Source organism: Thunnus maccoyii, chromosome 1 (assembly GCF_910596095.1).
Source record: "Thunnus maccoyii chromosome 1, fThuMac1.1, whole genome shotgun sequence".
Taxonomy (NCBI): Eukaryota; Metazoa; Chordata; class Actinopteri; order Scombriformes; family Scombridae; genus Thunnus; species Thunnus maccoyii.
Genome location: NC_056533.1, coordinates 17,948,980 through 17,962,301, shown reverse-complemented (window position 1 = coordinate 17,962,301; position 13,322 = coordinate 17,948,980). Strand labels below are relative to the sequence as shown.

The 13,322-nt window shown below is 37.2% G+C and overlaps 1 protein-coding gene across 1 annotated transcript in view; it reads right to left on the bottom strand.

The window, feature by feature from the left end:
• The window catches only part of LOC121900087 (CUB and sushi domain-containing protein 1-like), a 431,770-nt gene that overhangs the window by 116,506 nt on the left and 301,942 nt on the right, over positions 1 to 13,322 (bottom strand). Inside the window, exons 21-24 of the mRNA XM_042416050.1 lie at positions 12,181 to 12,297; positions 11,647 to 11,862; positions 10,997 to 11,185; positions 7,928 to 8,097 (exon numbers count right to left, since the gene is read on the bottom strand). Of these exons, the coding sequence (XP_042271984.1) occupies positions 7,928 to 8,097; positions 10,997 to 11,185; positions 11,647 to 11,862; positions 12,181 to 12,297 (692 nt within the window). The remainder of the gene's footprint in view (positions 1 to 7,927; positions 8,098 to 10,996; positions 11,186 to 11,646; positions 11,863 to 12,180; positions 12,298 to 13,322) is intronic.

Sequence of the window (13,322 nt, the reverse complement as noted above, 5' to 3'; positions counted from 1 at the left end):
ATGTGTAACTTGGTTTGAGATGCTGTCATTTAGTCATTAGTGGAGGTGGAAATGAAAGTAGAATAAAAAGAGGAAAGTAACAGAAAAGATTAGATTTACAACAGCATAAAGTCATCACTGGACTGCATAAAAACTGCAGAACTTAGCCTGTCTTCCCTTTGTTGATCACCCTTTTCTTCTATCTGAAATGTGAGAATTATGAAACTATTGAAGATGTTGGCATATTAGTCTTCCTGTTGGACTCTAGCTCTATTTTTGGTTTCCTTACAGTTTTGCTCCTTGTTGTTTGCATTATGATCACCAGTCTGTTACTATACTCTCACACAGACAGCACAAAAAAAGAACAAAACACCTGGAAGTAATCAATTTAAAATTAGCACTGGGAGACAAGTATACCGAGTGTGGATTTTATGGCTGCCTAAAAAATCTTTGCAACTTGGCAACACAAGGAAGTTGAGCAGATTTCAACGTCAAGCAAATGGACAGTTACAGTGTTAATAATCCCCAATTGAAGAGTAGATGTGCACAAATCTCCCCTGCAGCATTTTCACTTGTTAATTGTGCATCCATGAGTTCCAAATACTCATGTGGTCAAGTTTTTTCTTTAGGAATAAAAAGTTTTGTCAGTGGCTCAGTTAGAAATTGTGTACAGATGCAGGTAAAAGATAAACAGCATACTGTGCTAGTGACTAATGTAAACTGTGTAGTTTGAGTGAAACTTGTTTGCAACATATTGAGCATATAGACAGATAGCAGAGTATACTGCACTAGTGAGAAGATAAGTTTCCATGGGTGTTTTTTGACATGTTTTTGAAACTGGGTAGACCATTTTAACAGTTGTAAATCTGTTTCATGAAGGGGCGAGTACAGGGGGTGAGCATTTTTTGGTAGGTTTTTGGTTGACTATTTCTTATTGGCTTAAGAGTTTGTTTTACAGTCTACTTTCTGCCCTGTAATGGTAAAAAATCTCTGAATACAGCTCAACATGAACAGTAGTGAAGTGACGGTTGTGGGAGTGGAGTCTACATTTAACTGCAGTTTGAAGGGGAGAATTAGTACTCTGAAGTACCAAGCTTCCATAACACTATCACACAGCTGGGATATAAATGTGAACTGATCATATATTTGGGAGCTTGGGACATGTCCGCAGATTGGTGGTGACAGGTCTGCAGGTGGCAGGAATGCCAAAGAAAAGAGGCTAAGGCAATGTGATATTCTATCTCTGCTAGTATTGCCAGTCAGAGGAGGCATTGCTACAGTACATGAAGCTAAAGTAGGAGCTACAGTATTTTGGAAAGCAGGTGATGGAAAGCATGAGGATAGAAAAAATAGAAAGACAATAGAATGAACAGTGAAAAATGGAGCAAAGGTTAAAAAAGGAGAGGTATCACAGTATCTGTAGCTTAACTCCCCTCAACTTCATCTTTCCCTGTTTCTCCCTCCCCACATCCCTCCTGTTTTCTCTGTCAGTGTCCTCCAATTTTGCATCTCGTTGTCTTCCCCTCTCTCTCTTACTTCATCTCTCTCCCTTGCTTTCTCTCTATCTTTCTCTCCTCCTCTCTCTGTTTCAGTAAAACTCAGTATGGTTAATGAAAAGCCCTGCGGCTCATAAATCAACATGTCACCATCTGCCACCCCTCCTCCCTCTGTCTGTCTGACTCTCACTCTTTCTCTTTTGCTCTCCTACCACCTCTGTTTTCATAGAACAATTCCTGCACACACCCACTTTGTTTCCTTCTTACCCACTCTCTTTTCTTCAGAGTTGACTACATCTGAGCAAATTTGGTCAAGCACTGTATTAGAGCACATTTTTAGGCGATTTGAGCTTGGTTAGCAGTGCCAGAGTGAAAACTTAGCCAATAGCAAAAAGGAATTGTAATGAGCCAGTTCATATGTTACATGAGATTTTAGCCTAAAGCTTGCTGGAACTGTCAAACAAAGAGTGTTAAGCTGCGACAGGCACTAGCTCCATTACCATTACCTGGGGACTGGCATGCTAATTGCTGGCCTAAGTGGCACTTTGGGGCTTTCCTTCCAGTTTATCATGGTGTGCACTATGCTTTCTGCTAATTCTTTGAGAAAGTCATAATTAACCAACATATTGTACATTGCTAGTCATTTCCCTTGGATATACGCTATACCATCTCCACAACATGAACACAGTAAAGATCATTTCACATCAAGCTCTAAGAATCTTTTGCATAATATATCATAAGTTAAGCAGAGAGATTTTTGACTGTACCTTACATTTTTAAATGATGTATGCTCAGGTGTAAAATGTGCTAAACTGACAATATTTACAGATTTGTCTTTAAAAACCTACATAATTTATGTGATTAAATTTCTAGTCATGCTAGCAGCATTGTTTGGCTGTAACAACCCTGTCTCCTAGAAATTACACAAGAAGGTAAAACTGATGGATTTTGGACAGTGTCGAGACAACTTTGCAATACTTAGATCTATATTACTAGTGAGGAAAAAATGTATATCTAGTTGTACAAGAGGACAGTAAATGTTATCATCTGAATATACATATATATATATATATATGTATATATATATATATATATATATATTCCATGGCGTACATTCAGACATCATAGCAGGCTCTCTTATTTTTTGGTCAGAGGGTGTTGCTAGATAGAATGTCATTATGGCACGCGAATCATCTCTCGCGTAGTCACGGGTGTGCCCGGGTGTACCTGTGCCACCTAAATCTAAAGCATACCCAGTATAATCATAAAAAAACACAGCCAGACCATGTTGTGCCCACTCATTGGCGCATTTGAACTCCTTGCCCAGCTCCACCCTGATTGATGTAATTTTTGACCTGTGACAGGTTGTTTGACAGCCTGTTGTGATGCTCGAGTGATCACTGTTGTGAAGTGTCACACTTGACTCAAGTTTTTTTGGCAGTAGCCAAAATGAACATCAGAAATTGGTTTTCAAAAAAAAAAAAAAAGAAAAAAAATACAAGCACAGGAGCAGGAACAAGAACAGGTAGGTTAATGCTACTTAATTTCTGTAAAAGATGAGAGCATGGACTTCAAAAATGTGAGTCAAATACACCCTCTCTTTGTGTCTGTCTGTACCTTTGTCTCTTCGCTCGCCTCAGTTTCTTTCCTGCTGGTTAAATCTCTCACCGTCCCTCTGTGTTTAACGTTATTTAACTCTTTGCTGTGTTGCTGTTGATGGTTTGTAGTTCTTACTTTGCACTATTTGTGGTTTGTCTGGACGCTGAAGCTGTTGTGTTGTTGCTGCTGTCTGTGGAGCCTGACAAGTCTTTGAATAAGTTGTTTGCTGGTTGTTAAATAACCTGTTGCTGTTGCTTGTCTGTGATTTGTGATTGTCTGGGGCCTGTGCAGAAGGTCTGCTGGTTGGTCCTGAAAATGTCTTCATTCACCACTTGTTTTCAAGCTGTATTATATAAATTCAGTAAGTAACTATAGTATTGTACGCCTTGAGGGATATTTTTTTCATGTCAAACATATAAATGAGGGTGTGTAAGTCATGTATCTGATACATGCATTGATACTTTTTGATGTGAATATAAGGTTTTATATCTATTAATGTAGAGTTCAAACCTGTATCAGAGTATAAGCTTTGTTGGTCTGTAGTCTATGTATTTTTGTTTGCTATGTAAATAAGAGAATTGTGAAAATTATTGTGTCTACTAATGATATGTGGATTGCACACCCAGTTAGAGTGATTTACTGGATGAGGAACGACCCACTTCACCAAATTATGTATGTGTGTCTGTAAACACATCAGATCTTTCAGACACATATTTCTAACAAGCAATGATGTGTTGTTCCACCATGTCTTACTATGGAGATGAAACGTCAGCTCTGCAGAAAGCAGAAACAGAAAAATAACAGATTCATTTACATTCTAAGATCAGTTAAATATAGTATCCACACTATCTGGGGACATTTCTATTACTTTTGTGATAAATATGCATTTATCTTTGGATTTAAAGCAATGTCAAACCTACAGTAAGCACTTGGTCCTTTGCGTACTGTAATGTGCAAATATTGCTAGAGTTTATTTCACTAAAATCCTGCAGCTACATTTCTGTGACTCCTCTCTGATTTTCATTCAATTCTACTAAAGTCCGGAGGCACTGGATATGACACATCCCAGCTCAGCGGGTGTTTCTTATTGTTTTAAACCTTGAAGATGTGCTGACACATGTAAGTCATACTATTGTGCTTTTTTTAATAAATTGTGCTTTTTGATGGTGGGCATAATTTTTAAAATGGCCACACAATAGAAATTCAAAATCTCTGTTACTATAATTGATATTCTAAATACATTTAGATTGACATGTTAATACAACAGTGTAAAAAGACTGTACATGTTTCCAACTGTCTGCACTTTTCAAACTAGAAGAGTGCATTCATTAGAGTGCAGATCTCTGCCAGGTGTGTCTGGGGAGATGTATAGTCTCAGTTTTCTTTAAGATGCATAGAATAAATTAATGGTATTTTAACCAAGCGTCCTCCTGGACTTGCCTAACTGTATAAACTTAGGTAATAAGCAAACAATAAACAGGACAATAAGTCCAAACTTCTCAATTTAAATATTGTTATTTATTTAGAACATTTTGTTGTAACATATCACACAAAATAAAATCCCTCCCTACCTCCCTCTCCCCTCCCAAACAGAGAAGAGTTGAATCTCACTCAATTGTCCTGGCTCCCTTATAGTCAAGATGGCGATGAAGCTAACAAAAACGGGGATTTATTCATCTTGTATTGTGCCTTACTTTAGTGGATCATAACATATCAAGTATGGAACCAATCTGCAGATGCTCCAGTTCAAAATGAAACCAAACTTTTCTATGAGGTTAAGAGGAGTAAGCGGTCAATGGTGGTATAAAGCGTGTTATAAAATAGGTTTTTCAACAACTGTGAATCACTGCGACCATGAGAGATCCTTGAGTATACAGTCATAAATGTGCACAAAAAATATTAGGCTTATGGGTCTAGTAGTATGTGAGATTAGCTGCGGATAGATACACTCACGACCAAACACATGATCTCCTCCAGGCTTACATGTGGCAGAGATAAAAATGTCTTTAATAACTGTGCATGTTCAAAACATTTTTGTCAAAGCAATAAAAACATTCACACTTTATCTATGGTAAGTGCATTAGGTATTTTGAAAATTGTGATGCTTGTCCAACTGTGTGCATTTAAGCATTCCAGTTGTACACACAGCAGAACAATAAACCAACTCTAATGCCTGCTTCCAATGTGTTCAATAACACATAGAGCCATTAATCATCATGTATAACTAACACTGTCAAACATGTGTTGTAATACCATCATAAATGAACATCACCATACATCACTGTATTGTAACAGCTGTATTGTACAGGCAGAGGGACACCTGCTTAACTTAATTCAGAAATATTATTTGTTATCAGTAATCTACAATATCAAGTATTAAAATTGAGTCCAAAAATCTAATATTGGTATATGCCCTATGCTGAACACAATGTCATTCTAACAGTCAGTCTTGAGGCCTCCCATTAGTTTTTGATTGCTATGTTTGCATCCAGTGTGTCCTCATTAACTTTTGTGATCTCCAGTCATTCTCTGCATTCTGCTCCTCTATTCTTGTTATTTTCCTGATAAGGAATCAATTTATTACAGTAAATACTATGTCAAATGCCTCATGAAGAACACAATCCTATTTTGAAAAAGAGCAAATGTCATCCTCAGCTCTCTAGTCTTCGTAGATGCATACTGTTTGTTGAATTTCACAAACAATGATGTAAAGGGGGGCTGCAGTGTACAGAAAAGCATATTGGAAAACTGCTGATTTAGAAAACTTGGTCAGCTCATCTGCTTCTACCAATGTCATTTTTCAGAATTTAGACTATTATGGAATGTGTCAGCAAAATTTTAGCATGTTTATTTCTGTTAACCATCTTGATGTCACTTTCTTTTCCTTTAACAGGATTTTCTTTTTTTTAATACCTATCCCACTGGGAACATTTCCACCTTTCTACAATGATGTTAAGCCTCTCTAAAAGTCAGGGAGAACCCTGCTAATACATTCTAACCACAGACAGACTCAGCCAATGCTCTAGGCCTAATACTGATAATACACTCTAACCACATACTGGCTTAACCATGCCCTCAGGCCTAATACCGCTAAGAGACATTGTGAATAGAAACAGTTTTAGACGGTGTCTGTAGGATGGCGTCAAAACTGTATAACAGCTCACACAGCTGCTCCTAACTGACACTGAAGTGGGCACATGTACACGATAGAGGAAATATGAGGAATTATGAGCCTTGGAACATTTGTAACTCTCTCTGTAGTTCAGATATACACAAGTCTGCACATCCAAGTTTATAATATGTAAACACTTCCATGAGGCTGTTGAAAGACTTTTGGACCCTACTGTACATATATTGCGACAACTTCATATCCAAAAATTTAGAAGGGTGTAGGCGAAGGTGTAGACTGAGAACCATAATAACACAATACAGATTGAGCTTGTATGCTAGTGTCTTCAAGTGCAACACTTTTTTCACTAATAAAAGTTTACATTGCATGTATGATCAGTCAATATGGTGGTTTACTGTTAAAAAAAGAGGAAAAACAGCTAGTAGATGAGACATTTGTCTAAATACAAACCATTTTGTCCATAAAAATGGCCACATGCTGCAGTCATGGAATGTTTAGCTGTTGTATTCTATTGTATTACATATGACAACTAACAAACATGTATAAATCCAGGATAACCTTGAAATACTACAGTAACTCACTGTAATGTCTTAGAGGGTTAACAGAGACAGAATTGATCCCTTGGTGCCTCTGTTTCCCATGTATTCATTCAGCCGTGGATGGCCACTGCAGCACTAATAGAGAACATGGGTAATAAACCCCTGCAGGGATGTTATTGCTTCTTACAACAATGTTTAACACCGCTAACAGCTAGGGCAAACCTTGCTAATACAATCTAACAACATATTGGCGAAACCAAGAACTCAAAGCCCCATCTGTTGTTCATGTTCTTACTTCATCCTTGTTCTTCCACACCTCATATAACTGAGGGGTACACATTCACCTTCTGACACCTTAATTGGACCAGGTGTGCATGCTTGGAACAAAAGCCTGCTGAACGGTTGGGCTTTGAGGACTACGTAGAGAAACATTGAGCTACGTTATGCAATGTAAAAATGATTACTGAATGGACATGAATGAATTGGCTAACATTAACTGAAACTACATGCACAAGTCAAGATGAGGTTGAGGTAGTCTGAATATTCTGATATTTTTTGTATATGTATGTGATTGTGTTTGGCTGTGAACATGAAAGCAAGAATGCTTTTTGCTATGCTATGTATAATCTTTGAAATCTATAAATAAACATATCCCAAATATAACATTATTTCAAATATTAAAACCTTAACAAATACCATGGAACATTTCTCAATATCTAATTCAAAATTTAAATCTTTGCTACGTCATGGAATCCTCAAATGAAGAAATGTTGTCTGACTAAATTTACTTGTCTCTTCCTCTAAACTCTTACAGTTCATTTAGATCAAAAGACTTTCTATTACATATCATTTCAAGCCAAAATGAACTAAGCAAAATGTGTTGCTCATGTCAGTGTTAATAGAAGATCCTCAATCTTGTTCTTTTATGGTCTAAATGTGTGGTCACTACTACATGCTAGCATCTGCAATTCGATTATTGTTTTCTTTTCAAGCATAATTGGAAATTAAACACGTGACACATGATAGTAAGGTCAAGTATATATGTGTCAAAGTATACATATACAACTTTATAAAAAGCTTTTGGTTATGAGTATAATTCTTTAGGTATGTTGTGTGTGAATCTGGAAATAAATTATGCATTTAAGGATTTTGTACCACCTAATTGGGAAAAGCTTGTCTTATACCTTGAGATAGTCTCCATCTTGCAATGAGAAGCTCTCAGCCTTCAGTCTGATTCCCTTGCCCTTTTCGGTAGTGATGCGGTAGATGCACTCATGGTTGTTATCGTAGTTGGACGGGAAGTTTGGAGAAAGGAGAACGCCTTCTGGTCCTTGTGAGGAGGCTCCACACTCAGCTACAGCAGAAGGGGGCAGAGACAGCGTGGATCAAAATCACAGCAATTCTACCTAATTATCTTTGAGCAGTCAGAATATCTGGGTTGCTGTGTGTTGTGTAAAAAGAGGAAAGGAGAGAGGAGGACTCACAATTCAACATGAAATGATTTGAAAAAGGTGCATATATCACTGAATAACCACAAACCTTCAACTCAGCAGACATGATATCAATAATGACAATAATAATAATGAACCATACAACACAGCTTAAAAGCACTTTATGTCATGTGCTTCAAATAAGACAATAAAAACATGAATGAGGAGCAGAAAAACACATTCAAAAGCAAAGCATTCAAACCAGTGGTTCTTGAAGTGGGTGCCGTGAGGAAGCAACAGGGGTGCCGCAAAATTAAACATCATTGTACATGTATTGTGCGTTTTTAGACGTTTCGCCACATAAAAAAAAAAAAAATCAGCTACATTTGCATTAACTACATTTTATGTTGCGTTATCAAACATAACAAAACAGAATAAATAAGCAATAAATATCAAAATCAACCTATTAAAAACTCTATTTAATATGCAGGTAGTCGCAGCTTGCATGACAACTTGCGGTTGCGGGTTGTCATAGTAACACAATACGCTTTCTGGCTCAGGAGTTTTGCAGGAGCTCAGCAGTCAGAAAAAAAAAGTGAACGTCAGAGCATTGATGGAAAGATTTGAGACGGTAAACAGAGTTCAAAGAAATGCTGAAACATCTCAGCTCTCAACACAGACACGACTGAATCTGAGCCGACCGTCAAAACTATTCGGCTAACGGCTTAACAGACAGGTTTTGGCTGCTTGTGGAAGACGGATATCCATCATTGTCTATGTGCATTTACTGTGGTGTTACACATTCACATAACACAAATTCGTATTTGTGTTGTATGGCTCTCTGATAGCTGGTAAACATGAAAACAAGACAAGAGACGTCCTGTCAGTGGAGTCAGACCTGCTGGTTGTTCTCTCTCTAAACATCAACAGCTCATATGTCCCATTAAAATGCCCAAAACCTTTTGAGTTTTGTTTGTTCGTTTTTATTTGTACATCTTAGATATAAGCTATTTTAATGGAAGAAAATGAAAGGAATACATTTAACATATTAATTAATTACTGTTTATTTTTTAGCAGAATCTGTAAATCTGCACAGCACCTGTTGGCTTTTGTTCTCAGTGATTGAGAATGAGCCTATATTATTTAATGTCATACTGATAAAATGTAGCCTAATATAAAATACCATAATATAAGATTATATTATTTATCATATATAATATTATAAAATTATAAAATTTGTTAAAACTTCTGTGACCATATAGGCTATGCAAGTTATATTGGGAGTCGTGTGGGTGCTGTAACAAAAAAAAATTCCTTTGAAGGGTTGCCGTGGTCTAAAAAAGTTTGGGAAGCACTGAAGATTAAAAAGAGGGTAAAATTAAAAAACACTGCATAAAGCAGGTCAGGATTAGTTTGTTAGAAAAAGTGTTTCATAGAAATTATACAGATTTATCTAGCAGGTGCAGTGCCTATCAAAGTTTAGGGATTCAAATAAGTGGTACTCTCTGCAAATAGAGTTTTGTCATATGTAAATGAGGAGAGGAGGAAAGAAGAGAGACGAGTTGGCTTTTAACTCCCACTGAGGAGAACCACCACTACTTGGAAGGGAGAAAGAGGAGGAAATGGAAGTAATGAGAAAGACGAGAGAAGGCGGTGTGGCACAATAAAGAGCTCACTGAGGAAAAAAAAAGATGCTGTGTTTATCAAATCTAAACAAACCTGCAATTCAAAAACATTTTTTTAATATTCTATAGTTTTGAGAAAGATTAAGAAAAGAGATAAGGAGCATAAATTCAAGGATACAACAAGAAATTCTTCAGACATTCTTTCGAACATGAAGACGGCACTATAAAGTGGGAGTGAAAGAATAGAGGACATTGAAGGGGGAGAAGAAAGGATGAAGGGAGAGCAGGAAAAAGGAAGAAAAGAAGATAGCAGATGAACCGAGACAGACAAGAGCCTTTTGAAAATATGCAGGGAGAAATTAGAGAAGGGAAAAAGGGAGTAACAAAAGACTTAAAGTATTAACACTTTTCATATAGCAGCTAATGCCCTAATTATCTACCCAAGGACTGTCTAAATACAGAGGGAAAGGAGGAGAAACAGTTAGAAACTTAGAAAGTGAGACTGAGAGCTAAAGAGAGGGACATTTAGAAAGTGAGAGAGAGAGATGAACCCAGTGAACGTTGCCAGCTGCTGTTGCTAAGTTTCCTCTTAGTCAGGCCTGATGCCTTGACAGATAATGCTATTATAGGATTTCTCAGTCTGCTCTTTTCAGGGCTTGAAAATTACCAGCAGCCACCAGTCAGACACTCATAAATTACCAGCAGCATCCAAGGAAACACTGATACTCATCAAATACTGTCAAATTACAACCTGCTAACAGTCAAATCCTGGCAAATAAAACCAGCAGTCAACCAGTCAAATAGTAAATTACTATTGTGTCACCAATAAAACACTGGTGAATTACAACCAGGAAAATGCTGATGCGTAACCTCTGGACTTAATAATCTAGTGAGGAATTTGAAAGTACTGTTTCACAAGCAAAGAGTTTATTTCACAGAAGATAAACTACTCCAAAGCAACCATTAAATAAAATCTTGAAGAAGGCAGAAATACCATTAAAGCTTGTTACATCTACACTTGAAATATAATGTTGTAAAAAGAAAGTTAAGGAAAGTTCAATGAGTATAATACCCACACCCCTGACAACTAAATGTCTATACCTACAGTCTGAATTTAAAAAAAAAAGAAGAAGATTTTTATTTGTCTTTGATTAGTCAATCATTTTACACTTCCACTGAGACTACTTGATTGTCTTACCTATACATCGTGGTAGTGTGTTGCTCCACACTCGCCTGCCTCCTCCCAGACACGTGATCTTGCTGTCTCCCTCAAGTCGGTAGCCATGGAAACAAGAGAAGGCCAGTGAGTCGCCAACTCGAAATCTGAATCCCATCCTCCTGCTGAACGCTGGTACACCAGGATCCTCACATGGCTCTAAGTCGTATTCTGTACATCCAGAAGACATACATAACAGTGTTGAGGCGTAATTATAAACTTTATTACTCATTTGGTAAGAAATGTACAAGAACTTTGTGAACGTAATTAAACGTAACTAAAGTTAGCCAAGACAAAGGTATATAACACATGGTAACGGGAAATGAATAACATTTTAAAAAATTGGGTCAGGAAAACTTAAAACCTTAGACCATAATGCATTAGAGCTCTGCCATGTCTAACAAATTAGATTGATGTGGTAGCTAAAAAGTCATATTGTTATCTTAATCACAGCAATATGCCATGTTAACACACCTCAAAAATTTTGGGTGTGTGTGATGTCTATTGTTAAGTCCGTCAGTCCAGGCCAGGAAGATTTAGGCCTGTGTCTGGCTATAAATCTGGTTAAATCAATCCTGCACATAGGACTGGACTGTTAACAAAAATCACACATTCTGTTTGAATGCTCTTACCTGAGAAAGTAATATTAAACCCTTCATAACTCATGGAAAAATCCGATATGAATCGTAGCTGAGCGCTGAAGTTCCCATAGAGCCCTGCTTTGACACTGGGAGGCAGCACTGAGCCAGTTAGTCGGGCTACTGGAACCTGGAAATCGCTGTCCTCTGTGATGGACAGGTAGTCATGGTTCTCCTCCAGATGGAAAGTGTGAAAAACCAGATGGACTCCTGAAAATCCATGGTTGATTGGATGGATGGAAGGATAGATGAAGAAGACAAAAATTGACAGTGAGTTTGTCACAGATGGACAAATGGAAGATATAAATGGACGCAGATGAACATAGAAACCAAACCCGAAACACATACACAAATATCAGGCAATATAAATAACAATGAAAAAAATAATAATATATATATATATATATATATATACACATTATCTTTAATTTAATATTCACATTTATTAGCATATGAAAAGAAAACTGAATATTTTTCCCAAGCAAATGAATGGGTGTTTCCATTATATCTGTGTATGTGTGTTCTTACCTTTCCCATGAGACACCTCTATTGTCCAGGTGCAGTTAAGAGAATTTGGGTAGAAGTCAGGAAAGCCAGGAGACAGAATTGTCCCTGTTTTGCCATAGACATAGCCTCCACAAAGAGCTACAGAGACAAAGAGACAGATATGGAAGGATCAAAGAGAGAGAGAGAGAAAAGATTTCTCTCTCACCATTGAACAAAGCTTTTACACTGTGTTAGAGAAATCTTTAACACCTAGAATAAAGAAATGTCTTAAAGGAGCAGTGTGTAGAATTTAGTGGCATCTAGCGGAACAGACTCGGCAGAAATGGTATATAATATTCATAAGTATATTTTAATTAGTGTATAATCACCTGAAAATAAGAATTGTTGTGTTTTCGTTAGCTTAAAATGACCCCTTATATCTACATAGGGAGTGGGTCCTCTTCCATGGAGCCCACCATGTTGCTCCGCCATTTTTCTGCAGTAGCCCAGAATGGACAAACCAAACACTGGTTCTAGAGAGGACCTTTAACGTTTTTCGTGAGTTCTGTGGCCACCGTAGTTTCTCCTACATGCTTGGAGGGGGGGAGGGGTATTCAGTTGGTTGCAATCTGTAATCTCACTGCTAGATGCCACTAAATTCTACATACTGTTCCTTTATGTACAGTCAATAGGGGTCACTATATTCTTTGGGCTGAACGTCCACTCTAACAAACAAATTTAGATTTTTTTAAATCTGCAGAAATGAAAATTGCTAGAACTGAGCGTGGTATCAGTACATGTCCATCATGCAAAAAAATGTCCTCCTGCCTCTCATCCGATATTAAAAGAATTATAGGAAACACAAATTACATAATGTAACATAAAAAACTATGGGTGTTTCGGTGAAAATCCAGCAACAAAGACTCAATTTCCAACTGTTTTTTCTTCATTTTTATGAATGTATTTCTTATTAAACCATTACCCAAACCTCTCCCTAACCTAACCCAAATAGTTTTAATTGTGTAAAATTAACATAAGCGTTTGGATAACCCTCTCTTGTACTGAACTGCTGACAATGGTGTGTCCCTTTCAGTTATCAAAAATGTCAAATTTGTGGCAGAGGAACATAGTTTTTTAAAATATTTGTATCCACAACACAAAATATATAACATGCACTGTTGAGT